The sequence below is a fragment of the Pseudonaja textilis genome, chromosome Z (genome assembly GCF_049901715.1).
Source record: "Pseudonaja textilis isolate UNSWEBS1 chromosome Z, rPseTex1.2, whole genome shotgun sequence".
NCBI classification, from domain to species: domain Eukaryota; kingdom Metazoa; phylum Chordata; class Lepidosauria; order Squamata; family Elapidae; genus Pseudonaja; species Pseudonaja textilis.
Genome location: NC_142008.1, coordinates 60,606,214 through 60,623,530, shown reverse-complemented (window position 1 = coordinate 60,623,530; position 17,317 = coordinate 60,606,214). Strand labels below are relative to the sequence as shown.

Here is a 17,317-nt window from a genome sequence, read left to right as displayed (position 1 = left end):
GATAATGATTACAAATGTGATGTTTGTATGATGTTTATAATGTTTGATATAACGAACTGATTATAGACCAAACTGAACAGGTGTTTAATTTTTTAAAAGATTGTAAAATAAGACTGGTCACATGATGAACCACTTTACAACTGTTACAACTTACAACTGTAATGGGCAGGACTGGCTATAATAAAGTCAATATATACCGATTAAGGAATATATAACATTCCCTTTACTGTACACTGATAAACATATATTAATAATTATATTCTTAAGAATACAATAGAATTGCTTTGAGAATATATTTCCGATATGTTTTAAGCAAAATATGTCACAAAACAAGAAACAAGTACTGAAAACAAACTTACCTCTCATAACTAATAAAATCAATGATTTCCTGCTCCATTTTTTATAATATCATTCTATCCCTGTTAATAAAAGAAAAATAAGAAAAAAAGAATTGAATCTGAGGGCAGAAAAATTGGCAGCAATGTCTGAAATATTTCTGATACTACACCAAAGAAATTCGAAGTCTGAGTTCTATTTATGAGTAGCACAAATATGTTTAAGTTCCTTTCCTAATGGAAGAATTCATTGTTTCCTATTCAAAAGGAATGCAGGCATAGTGCTCTTAGGATAGGTTGGAAAAAAGAATGTGGATTTTTTTTGTACCCAAGTGAGGTATTTTACATAGATAGTAGTGTACATTCTATTACCTTGTATTTAAAAAAATTAGAGTGTCTAACAAGACACTAATCTTAAAAATTATAATTTGTATCAACCCTCTGACTTCAGTATAGCTATAAATATGACATATCCCTTATGCTGTACTGTTCAGAGAAGAGGGTGATTGTTTGTTTTAAGACTGTTCTCCACAATTAAGTCTTACTCTCATTATGTTCAAGTGTCAATAATCACAACACACAAAATTTGGATTTTGGGAGGTTAACAATAAAGACTATTTCCAATTGACTTAATCATTCCAGCCAAACTGACTTCATTCATTGAAGAAACTAGACTCAAAAATATTTTGGCAGGTTGGTTTAATGTCAAATGTTAGAATCTTCACTAATGTGAAAAGATAATAATAAAAATATTGTTCTATGAAATGCTTTTATGGGAATTTGCAACAGCTGAGATTACAGATACAAAAGGAAAGTTCCTACTCAACAAGTTATCCTTGATCTATTTAATGACATTAATATTCTCCTTATGAAGATTTACTTGGCTCTAAGCGTGCCTTTCTTCGGAAAAGACCCTAGCTGGTGGATGATATGTAGTAGAACTTATCTGTTAATCTTTTCCCTTATGTGCTATATCTCTATTTCATTTTGTATTTATTTTTTGAATATGAATGCCATGAATTCCCAGAGGGAAGGGCTCAAGCTATTTTCCAAGGCACCTGAAGACCAGGCAAGGAATAATGGATGGAAACTGATCAAGGAGAGATTCAACCTGGAAATAAGGAGAAATTTTCTGACAGAACAATCAACCAATGGAACAGCTTGCCTCAGAAGTTATGGGAGCTTCATCACTGGAGGCTTTCTACAAGAGATTGGGCTGCCATTTGTCAGAAATGGTCCCCTGCTTGGTTGGGGGTTGGACTAGACAATCTACAAGGTCCCTTCCAACTCTGTTAATCTAAAATGATTAATCTAATCTAAATGAGTCTTTGGATTTGGCTTCCAATGAAAAATAGTATATGATTCAATGAGTGCTCTTCCATGAACAAAAGACCTATTCCATTTAGAAATATGTTTCTCATGAAGTAAAAAAGTCTTGAAATGGAGAAATAACCCCAAATCCGGAGACATTTTTTTTCTGTTCCTGTAAAATTTATCATGAGTTTCCCCAAAGATTTATTGCCCACCAGAAGTTATAGGTTAAATCTAGATATTTCATCTGTTATTATTCATATTGTAACATAATTCCTGAATTAATGTACATTACATTACTATACATTTTATTTTAACTTTTCCATGGAAAGTGATTTATTTATTTATTTTTCACTGTTATTTTCACTAAACCCTTCATGGTTACTTTGATTTTCAAGATAACACGCAAAAACATGAGAGTTTCTCATGAAAAAAAATATCAGATATTGCCCACACTGTGTATTGCAAGATGGCTTCAGATCTTCCTCCAAGAACTGGGCTACAAAAATATAATCCAAAGAACGAAAGAGTCCTGATGAGAAGGAAAGTAAACGTTAAAACACAAGAATTCTGGTACACAGTTTTGTTTGACATGAGACACATAACTGCCATTAATGCAGTAAAATTTGCATTCATTTCCTCCTGTTCTTTCTATCTAAGGCAGGAGTGTCAAACTCAAATCCCATGGGCCATATCCAGCCCCATAGGGTGCTTAAATCTGGCCGGCAGGGCTGGCCTGGAAATAGCAAAGGACTGGCCCGTGGTGCCTCTCGCAGCCAAAATGGAGTGTTGGGGAGCATGCACAACTGAATATTTAATATAAAATATTAAGCCTTAAAAAAATAAATTACAAACTGAAAATAAATGAGTTAAATAATAGGCATATCTTGAATTCTGGAGATACTGCACTTGCTTGAGCAAATGTAAAACATAGAATAACAAACAAAAGTAGCTTTGGATTTGCTTGCATATTACACTATTCCAAAATTGCTGATATACACTATTGGATTTTTACTGACTGGGGGTTGGAGAAACAAAACATGGAAGCTCTTTCCCTGATTTGTTCATAAATAACATCCATGTGATAGCATATAACTTACTGCTAAACTACAAGCCTAGGTTTTATCAAGACCAATGCTGTGTGTGTGTGTGTTATATGCATACATATTTGGCTGTGTTTACCTGGTTGGATCTAAGATAAGCTATAGAATTTCTACAAAAGTAGAATATCTTGAGAAATCAGTAGTTTCTATTTAAAGAAACACAGTGAATGATAAACATACAGTATATTAAAATAAAATAGCAATAGTATTTAAATTTATATAGTGCTTCACAGTGCTTTTCAGGCCCCTCTAAGCAGTTTACAAAGTCAGCATATTGCTCCAACAATCTGGGTCCTCATTTTACCGACCTGGGGAGGATGGAAATTTGTGTCAACTTTGAGCCACTGAGACTCAAACTGCCAGCAGCCAGGAGTCAGTAGAATTAGCCTGCAATTCTAACCACTGAACCACCACGCTGTCAAGACTCCAACATGCACCCCCATTCAAATCATAAGTCTCTAGCTGCATCTAAAAAAGATTGATTTATAAGGAGTTGGCGTTTCCCGGTTGCAGCCAACTTTGATGCATCATTCATTTCACCCTTGACCTTGGTCTACCCCCCTCACCCCCTGGATGTCTCCAATGAGACACATCCATAGCCAAGAGTCATCAATCATGCGCTCCAATAATAATTTTGCAAGCCAGAAGCTTCGGTTGCCAAAGCGATTATTTCAAGCATTTAAGGAATGCACTGTTTCCCCCCCGCTTTCTGCTAACAACTAAAAAGACCAAAGAAGTTTTTTTTAGTTGACACATGGTCCTATAAACACTTAATCTATAATTTACAATAAGTTTTTTGTGTGTGGTGTGTGTGTGTGTGTGTGTGAAAGATAAGAATATTTTGATTCTGTCGTTCAAATAAATTGTTTTCAATTTATTTATTTATTTATAGAATTTATATTGCTGCCTATTCGCTATGGAGACTCGAGGTGGCTTACAGAATATAAAATCACATTTAAAACAATAAAAACTAACCAATAGAATCAAATAAATTAATAAAGTACAATATAACAAAATCACTTCCCAATTCCCACCCCTGCCTCTACAGCAGGTCACATGAGCCCTTTAATGGGCTCCATCCCGCTCTGGATTCCCCAGGCCCATTGGCTGAACCAGATCTTCAGTGCCTTCTGGAAGAATTTTAGTGTGGGGGCCATTCTAATTTCCGGGGGAATGATGTTCCAGAGAGACGGAGCCAACACGGAGAAGGCCCCTTTTTGGGGTCCCACCAGGTGTATCTCCCTCAGGGATGGGACCCGCAACATTCCCTGCCTTTCCCTCTGATGGGTTGGGTAGATGGGACCAGCAAGAGACAGTCCCTCAGATAACCAGGTCCCAAACCATGAAGGGCTTTAAAGGTGACAACCAGCACCTTGAATTGCACCCAGAAGCAAATCGGCAATCAATGCAGCTCCTGCAGGAAAGGTGATACATGTGCACACCAGGATCTGCACAAAACCATGTGGGCTGCTGAATTTTGCACCAACTGGAGATTCTGCTCTACAAGGGAGAAGAGCATGTTGCAATAGTCAAGATAGGAAGTGACTAGGGCATGAGTGACTGTGAGTAGGGACTGTTGGTCCAGAAAAGGGCATAACTGGTGCACAACCCGCAGTTGTGCAAAGGCCCTACTGGACACAACCGCCACCTGCTCTTCAAGCAGGAGTAGTGGGTCCAGAAAAACCCCTAGATTACACACAGGGTCTGTTTGGGGTAATGCCACCCCATCCAAGACCAAAGGTGGCAATTATCCCTGAGCCAATGAACCCCAAATCCAAAGTCACTCAGTCTTGCAAGAATTTATTTTCAACCTGTTTCTCCCCATCCAGCCCCTAACAGCCTCCAGGGACTACGAGAGGGAGGACACAGCAACACTTAACTTACTACGGGCCGAGACATACTGCTGAGCATCATCAGCATATTGGTGATACCTCAGTTCATGGTGATGGATGATCTCACTCAGCGGCTTCACATCAATGTTGAATAGAAGCCCTGCGGAACCTCATAAAGCAGTGGGCAAGGGCTGGATCTCTCTCCTCCTAACAACATTGACTGAGAGTGGCCGCAGAGGAAGGAAGTGAACCTGGACAGCACAAGGCCTCCTGCTCCCATTCCCCAAAGCCACCCCAGAAGAATCCCATGATCGATGGTATCGAAAGCCCCACGAGGTCAAATAGACGCCAAGATCATCCAAACGTGCGACCAATACCATTTCTGTCCCAAATCCAGGCTTGAATCCTGACTGGTAGGCGTCAAGATAATCTGTTTCATCCAGAAACCTTGGAGCTGTCGTACAACCACCTTCTCAACAACCTTCCCCAAAAAGGGAAGATTGGAGGCAGATCAGAAATTATCCTACCAGTTAGAGTCCAGTGATTGCTTCTTAAAAAGAGGGCAGACCACAGCCTCCTTAAAGTGCTGCGGCACCATCGCCTCCTGTAGGAAAGCATTAATTACCATCAGAAGCCACCCACCTGTTACTTCCTGGGAAGCTTTCACAAGCCAGGAGGAACATGGATCTAAAACACAAATGCTTGCATGCATACTCCCTAGGATTCTGTCCCTTCCTCAGGAAGAACAGGATCAAACCATTCCCAGATAACTGGGCAAGAACCTGCCTCAGGGGTTCAATCAGACTAGCAACCATGCTGGCATCTAACTGGGAACGAAGTCGAGCAATTTTAAAATCTGCAAATTTCTCAATGCATCCTTTCAGGCCATCTTGGCTCACCTTAAAGAGGGTCACTGTGGCACAGCAGACCAGGTAAATGAGGTGAATGTAAGGGGACAGAACACTAGATCGGTACTAAACAAGGTTGTGTTTCCCATGGCTGCCCCCCTTGTCTTCCATATCTCCCATTATCCAACACCACTAAAATAGGAGGCTCTATTGGGGGATGGAATGGCTCCCTGAGAACCATTCCATCCCCCAAAACCAACACTCTTCCTTAAAAAGGGAAAAACCTCCTCCCACTGATAGGCTGTTGGGGGAAAGGTGAGCCTTACAGGCACTATAGCACTTGCTCTCAGCACCCTCAAACTCATATCACCCCTTCCTCATTTGCTGCATAGGAGTCACATCCAGTCCCCCATATCTCCCAAAACACTCAGAATACATCCACTCAATGCACAAATGGTACCCTGCCCAGTTGCTCTCACCCACCAAGCAGGGAGCCACTCCTTCTCCCCAGCTCTCACCTGGGGGGGAAAGGACCAATACAATAGCCTCTCACTCAACTTTCCCTTCCAGCCCCAGGATTCCCCAAGCAGCCTTCCCAAGCCCGATTACAGAACATTCAGAGGATTGCAGAAGCAAGATTGCAGAAAGTAGCCAGAAAAATAGCCAGAAGGCCTGCTATGCTGCATGAGATATTTAGCAGCTATGTCTCATGAAGTTCACAGTTCCAAGTTCCCACTTGCCAGTTAACCTCAGGAAATCCCAATGGCAGTCTGCCACTCTCCACAGCATTATTAAGCACAAGTAGGCCTAGCTGCCAACAAAGGAAAGAGAAGTTTGTTTTCTTCTGTCAGCTCTACCTCTATCAGATGACCCACACCATCAATTCAGAGCTGCAGCTGCTGAGTCTTGGGTTCTCAGACTAGGGTTTAGCTTCAGCCAGGGGAGTCCAGGGCGCGTCCAGGAAAGCCACACAATTGTAAAATTATTCACTTCCTCTGCTCTGACTCACCATCTCACTTTACAACTGCCACTTTCTGATTATTCCACTCTTCCAGCTCTCAGCCTATCAGTTTCTTCACGTCTCTATTTCTTCAACAAATTCCAGCCTCTCAGTTAGTTTATCAAGCTTGTCTCTTTCTTGCCTTTCCCTCTACACACTCTTCCACATGCCAATCACTACATTCCAAATTTTCCAAAACCCTCTCTACACAACACTTCGGAGCACCATCTACAAACACATGCAACTGCTGTCACCATCTTTAAAAAAAATTCCTGGAATTATCTATTAAATATATATCCTTTGAGTAAATCCATAATGAATTCCAGAATTAGAATGTAAGCATTATGTTTAAAACAGTTACATAGCTTGTATTCCAGATCTAGTTATCATGAAAGAAAAAGTTTGCATACCATAATAATATCCTAGAAGGCAATGAGGTGAACAAATGTGCAGTAATTGACAGAAAATGCATATAGATTCTAGTTAGTTATGGTATAAATTACTACTACTGTAAAGATTCAGTGTATTTATTTAAATTGGACTGTCAGCACATCAGTGCTAGATTGAAACAAAATAAAAATCTCATTCAGGTAGCCTATGACATCATCATTTGTCGGGAGTGGATATTTCAAGCAGATAATCTTATATACTATTTATTTCTATGGCATTTTTATGCTGAAAGTTATCATAGTAATAGAACATGAATTTATTGATATAACATACAAAATGAAAATATAATCATACATTTTTTTAAAAAAATGAAAGTAACATAAAATATTAAGGACAATTTATAAATGCAACTACAGGAGCTGGATTTTAACACATTTCTTAGCTATCACAATCCAACACACTTTAGCTGAAAGGATAGCAAGTTTGAATGAAGGACATTCCAAAAACCTGGGATTTAAGGGTTTTTTTCTTGGATGCATAAAAAGAAGTCACTACTGTGCACCTCAATTAGAGGATAAATTCACTGCAATTAGAAATTTGTTTAAATAGTCACCTCTATGTTACTTTTTATATTTTACATATGTGACATTTATAATAATTACAATTATGCAGTGTAACATGTGTGAAAAAGTCTAAAAACAAGAAATTATTTGTCAAGAAAGAAAGTGGTAATGCTTCTGTTAAATAAGTGATAACACATGCAAAGCAAACTATTATTACATCAATATGTTCCTATGCTGGAGCACTTTCAATAATGGATAGAAAAGTCTACAAGCACAAAAGTCTACAAGCACAGTTGTTCCTCTAAGCAACAACTCAGTTAGTGTGTATTCTTCTTTCATTTCACACTGTCCCTGCCCTGCTTCTATTTCTCTTCTTAATATAAACTCTACTTATGGATTTCAGTATCAGGTTGAAAATATGTAGATAGGATATATCATGCATTGACTTACAAATGACACTTTCTATTATACTATTCCTAATGAGCCATTTGTATATCATTTTTATGAAAAATATTACATATATTTTCAGTTTTGATGATGCAATACAGCAGCATCTCTACGGTGGGAAAGAGAAGGAAGCAAACTGCAAAAGGTCCACCATGGCTGATCTCAAAAAACTTTTGGGGAAGATTAATGTATTCCTTAGAACAGAACAAATTTTTCCACTTTATGTATTTATTTAAGTCTCTTTATATGGGTGTACATATTGTCAAAATTATTATGACTTTGAAAGTTTAGCACATATTTCAGATGTAAAGAGAGTTGTAAAGAGAATTTGTTTTGTATATCACATTTGTTATATACCAATATATATGTATTCTACAGTTAATATATAAACTATACATATACCACAATCCCACAAACAAGTACAGAATATAAAAAATACAAACTACTTCAAATACAGACAAAAGTAAATACAACATTCAAAATGTCTCCATGTGACTATAATAAATGACTAAATAATGACTTAAATACTTTTGTTCACCTTTTGATAACATTCTTATCTTGTTTTTTTCACTGTTTCTATTTTTTCTTTGTTTTTATCCTTCTTTTTTCCTTTCTCAGATTCATCTTTACTAGATTTATCCTCTTCTCGTAGGTTGGGGAAGTTTGAAAGCTGTAGCTGTATTGATTCCTGTTGAAAAAAATATAATAATTTAGGGCCAGATTCAAGAAAACTGGCATGGCTTCCCAAATGCATAGGAAAGTGCAAGCTTAGAAAAGCTGGAGCCAAACAGTATTTGATACACTTAATCTTAAGAAAATATAATGTATTCTTAGGGATAATTTTTGGTTGGTTGGGTAGTACAGTATCACTGAGTATAATAATTTAGTCGGTATTATTGAGAATCAGAATTTAGTTTAAAAAAAATAATGTATAGTTCTTCATTTGTTTGCAGTATATTGCAATAGATTCAATAAGAATCATTTTAAATAAAATGCCTAATAAAAGCATAAAGAGATTATTCCTAGGATGTTAACTATAAATTATTTATATTAAAATTACACTGAAATCAGAATTCACAGTGAAAATTGATTGAAAAAATTAATGGAAAAAATAGACAATATTCAATTTCTTTAAAAATACAGGACATTTTTAATTAAGTGTACTTAAAATTAGGAATGTAATAATCAGAACTTGACAATGTTCATATGTATGGTTAATTTTATTTTAGACCAGGAATTATTAACGTGTTGTTTCTTGAAAAAGGCCTATTCTATATCTATAACTAATGTTGATAAATGAAAAGTTCAAATTACACCCAATCTTATTAATTAAAATGTAAATTAAAATATAACATGAATTTCTGCATTGATTCAAAAGTTTTCTCAAATATTTAGCATGCTTCCAGTTACATGTACTTTGGAGCAGTATCAGAGAAGCTCTGTGCTAATTTTATTTGTATTAGCAATGCTTGAAGATTTACTTGAAGCTGTACTAATTTGAACTCAAATGTGCTTTTTACTAAGTAAATTAACTTATGAAATAGTATAATCATTTTTGTAAATACTTTCAAATTTAATCTATGCTCAATGTTTTTTCTTTTGAAAGTATTTTTTTATATTATGCATGTCAGGGGAAAAGGAAGAACTAAATGTTTTTCTGCTGAAGACAATCCAATACTCTGGGCTAAGACACACTGAAATGATATTCATGGAACTTAATGGAAAAAGTTTTAACTGACTTTCACATCTCCAGTTGTTTATTCTAAAGTCAAAGTGATTCCTAAGTGCACTTGCTGTTTTACAAAAAAAATGGGGGGAAAGACAGACTACAAACAATTTAATACAAACATATAAGCATACTGCATTGTTTATATTCTACGTCATACATATAACATAGCATCACTATATAGTCTTTGCATTAGAAATAAACACACAGGAAAACTGCAGAGTCGTTGAAAAATCCGGTGTTTGTTTCTTATATTTGTTTTTTATTGACATTTTTCAATCACAAAATTACAACGTTGATATAAGTACATTCATACAAGTTAAGCGTAGGAAACACAAAATATTGAATTGCAGTAGTACACCAATAAGCCAATATAACAATGTTAGAGGCCACATTCCTTTTAAAATAAGGACAGAGTGTGAGATCAGGTAAACTTTTTGATCAAGTAATACAGGTAAACAAGATTTTTCCTGCACAGGAAAATCAAGGCAAATTTTCAAATATAATACAAACATCAGGTTTGTAGTACAGTCCATACTCTATAGTTCTGGCAATGTACCATACATTTTTTGATGACGTACTCTGTGCTTTGTAAACAGCTAGGTAAACTAATAAGGAAAAATCCAACTTAACTTTAAAACGAATGCATTTCCATTGATATAACTCTTCCAGGTTCCTTCAATCAATGAAATGAATATACTGATCTAACTTTTCTATGGAAAATTCATCAGTCTTTAAACCAAATAGTATATTTGTTATTTAATTAATATATGAAGCCAATTATCCTCAATATGCAGCTTTGGTAGGAGAATATACTTAATCCTTGCATTTTGGAGTGATATGTTATGGTGAGTCAAGTAAGGACGATAAGAAATGGCACTGGGGCAATATAGAAAAGATGTTTGCTTCTAAGTTTGCTAATCCCTATAGAATATAACATTCTTTTTTCATTTGTAGAGAAAACATCAGAAACTATCATGCAACATTTAGTACAATCTGATATATTTATATATTTCTCCTTTCAGATTCCATTTGACATGATAAAAAATACAAATAAAATGCATAACAAAAGCCATACATTTATAATAATGCAAGTTGAGCCAAATATTTGAATCATTTTCAAAATAACTACCCACAATTGATAAAAGAACCTGTTGATTGTTATACTGCATAAATATCATCTTAGTGCAGCAAGAGAATATATAAAATCCCCACAGCTTATTAAGATATGGAACAGTGAATTTTGGTCATTCAAAAAACAGACAGAGAAAAAAAAACCTCTCCAGAAGAGAAGTGAATTCAAGTTAATAGAGAAAACTTTTAAAAAGTACACTTAACTGTGATTTGATTTTTGTGCTAACAGAAGTTTAACATTCATTTCATCATTCCTCTCCCTCTCTAGGGCCGATCTCATTCTTCAATTAATATCTGAATCTTCAAGTAAAAAATGTTGAGAAAAATAATTTTCTTTCAAGTAAGAAATAATTTCTTTTGGTTTCTGTGTTTGTTAAATTTATGTTTTTAAGCAAATAGAAATGTAAGTTTTTTGCAATAAGTGCTAAAGGAAAAATAGCCAAAATCTGAAATATATTATTATTTTTTACTTAAATCATACAATACTACTACAGACTCATAAAATACATACTTTGCAATATTGAAAGATTGGTTCCAGGAATCAGAAAAATAAACCATCTGGAATACAATGCACTTTTTTTTAGAGATTACTATTATTTATAGGGTCAAAAATTGAGCTGTAACTATAAACTAAAACAATAATTTTCTATGAAGATTTTGTATGACTTAGAAGCCAGAGTGATTCAATCTTATATCTGGTGTATCCTTAAAAGAGACAGCCTTAGAGAAAATAACAATTATAACTTTTTGATTTTTCAAAAAAATTATTAATCTGAATTCTTTTGAATTCCTTTTGATTGTTGAAATTTTCAGGGGCTCTGGAAAAAAAGAGCAAATAATACCCTGTGATATACTGTTGATTATGTATATCAAAGAAATATACTAAAAACATTAAAAATAAAGTATGCTCATGTGAAAAGCCATTTTCATTCCCCCAAATTATTTTTTTTATAAATGTACACTGTTATCATGCACAGGAAAAGGAAAATTATTCACGCTGCTTAGAAAACTTTTTTAGATACCTGATTGTCAGTGTCTGATTCAAGACGAGGAGATGATTCTTCACAAACAGCAAGGCTTCGTACAAGTTTCCCCTTTCCTCCCAACTGAAATAGAGAAGTAAAGTAATTTCTAAACAAATAATATAATACTATGTATGTATGTTTATATCCATACATACATGCATAGATGATAAAACTAAAAAAGAGATTAACTGGTGTGCAAGAATAAACTGCTCAGCTGCTCTCAGAATAATGGATGAGTAATTGAAATTAGGATAACTGAAAAATAAATCAGTACTTTTGAAAAACTTGCTTAAATTACAATGTAAACTTTCATCAAAAGTTTGAATCTTCAAAACCACGATACTTATCTGCAACAAATTAATTTATATATTTATATAAGAAAGTATAGTTTAATTGTCTCTTTCCATCTTTGAAAACTGGACATCTGTAAGCATGAAAGCATGAAGTTTGGCAAGAGAAGAAAAAATAAATGTAATGTAATTTCCCCCCTTAAATAGCAGAATTACACAAATCAATTCATTAAAAGAGCAGCAAACTGAACTGAGGCAAAATTTTTAAAAAAATCTGCAACCATAAATTAAATGAAAGTTATAAACTTTCATTACCAGCCCTGTAATGTAAAATTTTATCCCAAGCCAACTTATTGCAATTCTGAGCAACCAGACAAAACCTCTACCTTGGATCTCTTTTTCTGCTGGTTCTGGTTAACACTTTGTAACTGTGAAAAACAAGCGACAACACATTCAAATGTATTAGTAGAAAATATGCATAATAAAAATAATAGCACTTCATATGGTAGCTATCAAATAATTTGCCTTTATCTCTGTCATTGATACTATTAAGGCATAAAGGTGTTTGTTTCTATGTTAGTAAATTTATTTATATGGTCCAGATTAAATAAAAATTTCTGCATCTAATTTTTATCCTATTTCTTTCTTGTTATGTATGTTAGCATGTTAGCAAATATTAGCAAATCTTTCAGAAGCATTCACCACATACTAATATTTGAAAATGAACAAAGGGTATCTAAAATTATAATATCTAATAAAATTAAAATGAGAAAAGGAATTCAGCTTTATTAGAAAATATATGCCAATTCTTATTACCTGGTCTGATTTGCCATATTCTTCTTTTTCATCTACTTCTGAACTTTCTGTTTTGTTAAGAATGCAATTCTCTGGTTGAGAGAGAGCTGAGTCTAGCTCATTTCCAACTTCTAATTTATCTTGCTCAGACATTCTCAGAAATTTAAAGAAAAGTTTTTAATGACCTAAAATGTCAAGTCATAAACAAACAATAGACAGGCAGAAATTTATATCACTTTATTCCCATTTTATTGCATAATACAACCCAACAGAATTCAGTACAATTCACACAGTAGTGGATTGAAGAATTCTAGGTGAAGGCTAAAGAGTTTAAACATGAACAAATAGTTTGGATTAACTGAAATAATCACAATAAAGAACAGAAAAATGAAGATTTTTATGTATCTCCCTCATCTTTCACTCTGTAGTTGTAAAATTTGCACATGTGGAAGAAAAGTTTCACCAGGAAGATGTTGCCACAAAGTAGTAACCAATTTAGGTGTGGCAGGGCAAGAAATATACATTTTTCTATTATACAATCTCTTTTGAAAAAGAAAAGGAATCAGCACATAGCAACCCATTCAATCATTCACATGTGCACACATATGAAAGAAAGAAAGACAATCTTGAAGAAATAATGACTCAATAAAAATATTAATTCTTCACTTGGCATTAAAAATCTCATACTCTTCACTGATAGACATCAAACTGACAGCTCCACTATAAAATTAAAAAGCCCTTTCCAAATCGCATCTCATTCTCCCATACTGTTAAAATCCTCCCAGAAACTCTTATTAGATAACTCTCATGAAGATCTTAAAAGCAACGCTTTGCTCTCATTTCACAAGTTATTTGTACAGAATTTCAGCATAGCTTTTAAAATTAAAAATATTCATAAAATACCACTCTGATACCTCCATACTGATTGGTTGTCAAATATATCTCATGAATAATTTAGTACTTTTTGTTCTTCTCACCCACTATGTTTTAAAGGGAAAAAAAGTAAGAAGGAAAATATATTGGAGAAAGACAATATATTCTTAACAAATTTTACTATTTGTCCTACTGCCTATATAATGATGGTTATTTGATAGATATAAATTTTGTTGTGTTTCTTTTGTAAACAGTAATTCATACTGAAGAGATGCCTCTAATCTTTGTTCTGGTTTATTTTAAAAGAAAATGTATAGCATACACTGTGGTCAGAAATTCAGAAAATTGAACATGATTTTGTAAATGAACTAAGGACTAAGAGGACTAAGAACATTCTTCCTTTCAAGGTTTGCAGTTCTTTGTATGAGCAGTGTGACAAAATAGCAATAAATGAAAATGTAAATTTATAAAATCAACAAGTCATTTTTATTAGCACAATTTTTGGGGGTGGGGTGGGATAATAGCATCTTTTTGTAACTAATAAGCATTTATATCAAAATTGATATCTAGATTCTTTCTTATAATTTTAAATAGTTTTAAGTTTAAAATATAATTTAAAATATAATTAGCATGAATTCTACAAATTGTATGATCTGGTATGTACTCTAGCAATTATATTCATGCAAAATCCAACATGTATATACAGGTGCACGCATAGACAAAAGCTACTGTCATTAGGTAGATACAAAGGTGTGAATTACCTTCAATAGTAATTCTTGATACCTTCCCTTCAGCTTCTGTTGCTTCTCAGTGGTTAAATCCACACAAGTGATAGATGACAATGTGAATGCCATGACCCCATTAACAATTCAGGATGCCAGTTTCCATGCTGTTCCTTTATAGAATTTGACAGATCACTGTCATCAACCTGGCAAGAAAGGAAAAAAGAACAAAGAATAAAATCAATAATAAGAGTTATAATCATAGTTAAAATTAAAAGATAAAATAAAGAGACCAGATTTATAACCCTAATGACCAGCTTTAAGCAAATCACTTTCACAGCTTGATCCAGCTCCACCAGTCTCAAAAACTGTGCTTCTTCTCTAATGAAGGCTAGAGCAAGCTGTTCAACTTATAACAGCTCCTACGCACTGAGCTAAAATTAACAATTGCGGATTATGTGCCAAAGATTAGTCACTTCAATTTTAACCTTTTTAGTGAATTCTAACATTTTGTATTTAAAAAAAGTATTTTATGTTTGCTTCAATGGAAATCAATATTGTCCTTAAAGTAAAGAAGGATGTTATCTGCTCTGTAAATGAAGCTACAAATTCAAATTGTTCTCAAAGAACAATAAACACTGGTCTCAATAATACAAATGGCTGATTTAATAAGCTCAAAACATTGAAACAGTTCAAAAGAATTAATAGTTCTAAAAATAGAAATTAGAAAGAATTTATCAGGATGTAAAAGAAAAAAATGATTACTGCAGGAGAGACAGAAACATCCTAGGTATTTGGCTAAGGTATGTCACAATTACATTTTAGAGAACTTGGTTTGGCAGTTGACTATTAACCCAGAGATGGGCAAGTGTTCTGGCAAATATGAGAATGTACATATAGCATTTATAGCTCCTTAAACAAAATGTAGCTCTTCCCAGGAATTTGCAGCCTAATCATCTCAGGAAAAGAAATGGCTGCTTTTAAGGAGTTGCAGACATGTTCACTTATGCTTGTACTCCAGTGTCCTAAAGGTGCTTTTCAAAAGCTGTTTCTTGGATGAGAAGCAAAACATTGTCAAAGAAAAAAAACCCAATAAAGTCTAGTTGCCTTTGGGAAAAGCACTTTTGGGACAACCATGACCTGGATGAGAATCTCCATAGACATTTACCCCAAACAATGTTTGTTATACTGAACAAATGAAATTGCGATTCTAGCTTTGAAAAAATACATGGTGTATATCTATACAATGCTACTATGCTACTAATTGTAACTTTTTTTCCTTCCATTCAATCATTTCTAACTGTTGGAAACTACCATGGCAAAGTTTTTTTCAGAAGTGATTTGCCACATTGCCTCCTTCCAAAGACTGAGAGAAACTGACTTGGCCAAGGTTATTCAGTTGGCTTCGTGCCCAAGACAGGACTAGAACTCACAATCTCCCATGCTGATGCTTTACCTGATATAGCAAACGGACTCTTACAATTTATATTGTGAATTGCAGCAACCACTGTAAGATGCCTCAGGCATATTCAATATACAATATATTCTAATTTTCCCCTTTTTAGATCTTTTAGATTTTTTGAGGCATACCATATTTCACAAGGCAATATCTATTCTCTCATTTCTACTTCTATTCTATTCTCTGTATTTTTATACAACATTATCTCCCTACTTCGAATTTAATATTAGCTGAAACTTATTAGTAAAAACACAGTTATCTCAAAAATATTCTTAAAGCCAATCCAATAGAAAAAATGAAGTCGAATACCTTAAGTTTAAGAAACCAATTATCAGACTAATTGAAAGAGTTATGTATTCATCTAAAAACAATGCTTTCAAAAAACATAATAGTTATTATTTTATCTAATAGAAAACATAATGGATGGAGAACAATCACTATAAAAAGTATATTAATGGTTTCTAAATTAATCCAATGATATTTACTTACCATCAATTAATAATCCATGAATTTCTGAATGTGTTGCTTGAAAACAATGCAAAGGGTAAAAATCAATTTCTTTAAAATAATTAATTTTTATCAAGTGATTAATTGATTTATTGTTTTTATTGATTAGTATAATTGAGTGTTTAGTGCATATAGTATAATTACTGAATATCTGATTAGTAAAATCAGTGATTTAGTGAATTTAATTGACCAGTGTGTTCTGTAATTACTGTAATAAATAAGGCTGTTTGTTACTTAGCAAAATTATTTGATTAGAGTGATTTGAATAACCAATTGATTGATTGATTGATTTTTAGTAATAAGTAACCTTACTTTTGATTTGTTCTCTAACATATCAATTAACATTTATTAATTACCAACCTGTCTACCTATCACATTAACTAGCTATTGTAATTGATTAGTGTACTATTGCCATTGACCATTCCAGCCAAAAACTCCAAACCAAAACAAAAGAAAAATATCTCTACCAATGACCTCCCAGACTCCTGCACATTTCAAATGTCTTGAAACTATCAACAAAAGCGAAATTTACATTAAATGCTGCCTATGCGACAATCTAGCCCACCCTGCCTGCTTAAACGCAAACAAAAGCCTAGCTGATATGGTTAAAAATTCAGATACATTCTTTTATCTATGTCCATCATGTTCTCCTAAGCTAAACAAACTGAGTACCCTGCCTGACAGAGTTGAAAGCATAGAATCACTCATTCACTCAATAGAAGAACGCTTAGCAACACGTTTTGAAACAACTATACAAGCAAGCCTAATCTCTCTTGAAAAAAAAAATACAGCATAGATAAGTGAGTATCTATCAGCTCAAAAACCCACAACAACTACAACTACAATCACAACTACAACCAAAAATAACCACCAAACCACAGCCACAAACTATCCCATCAAATAATTCCACAAATAATATCTCCTTACTCATCAGAGACACCATGGAATGTGAACAGA

At 34.0% G+C, this 17,317-nt stretch overlaps 1 protein-coding gene across 3 annotated transcripts in view; it reads right to left on the bottom strand.

The window, feature by feature from the left end:
* Positions 1-355: 355 nt before the first annotated feature.
* Positions 356-17,317, bottom strand: part of ARPP21 (cAMP regulated phosphoprotein 21) — a 134,120-nt gene continuing 117,158 nt past the window's right edge. The window contains exons 1-7 of one of the 3 annotated variants that reach the window (XM_087915741.1): positions 16,343-16,383; positions 14,434-14,600; positions 12,821-12,953; positions 12,391-12,432; positions 11,712-11,795; positions 8,368-8,517; positions 356-419 (exon numbers count right to left, since the gene is read on the bottom strand). In XM_087915741.1, the coding sequence (XP_087771867.1) occupies positions 8,383-8,517; positions 11,712-11,795; positions 12,391-12,432; positions 12,821-12,952 (393 nt within the window). In that variant the 5' untranslated portion in view covers position 12,953; positions 14,434-14,600; positions 16,343-16,383 and the 3' untranslated portion in view covers positions 356-419; positions 8,368-8,382. Of the gene's footprint in view, positions 420-8,367; positions 8,518-11,711; positions 11,796-12,390; positions 12,433-12,820; positions 12,985-14,433; positions 14,758-16,342; positions 16,384-17,317 lie in introns of those variants that run through there. The other 2 variants (XM_087915742.1, XM_087915740.1) reach the window with 2 other exon arrangements.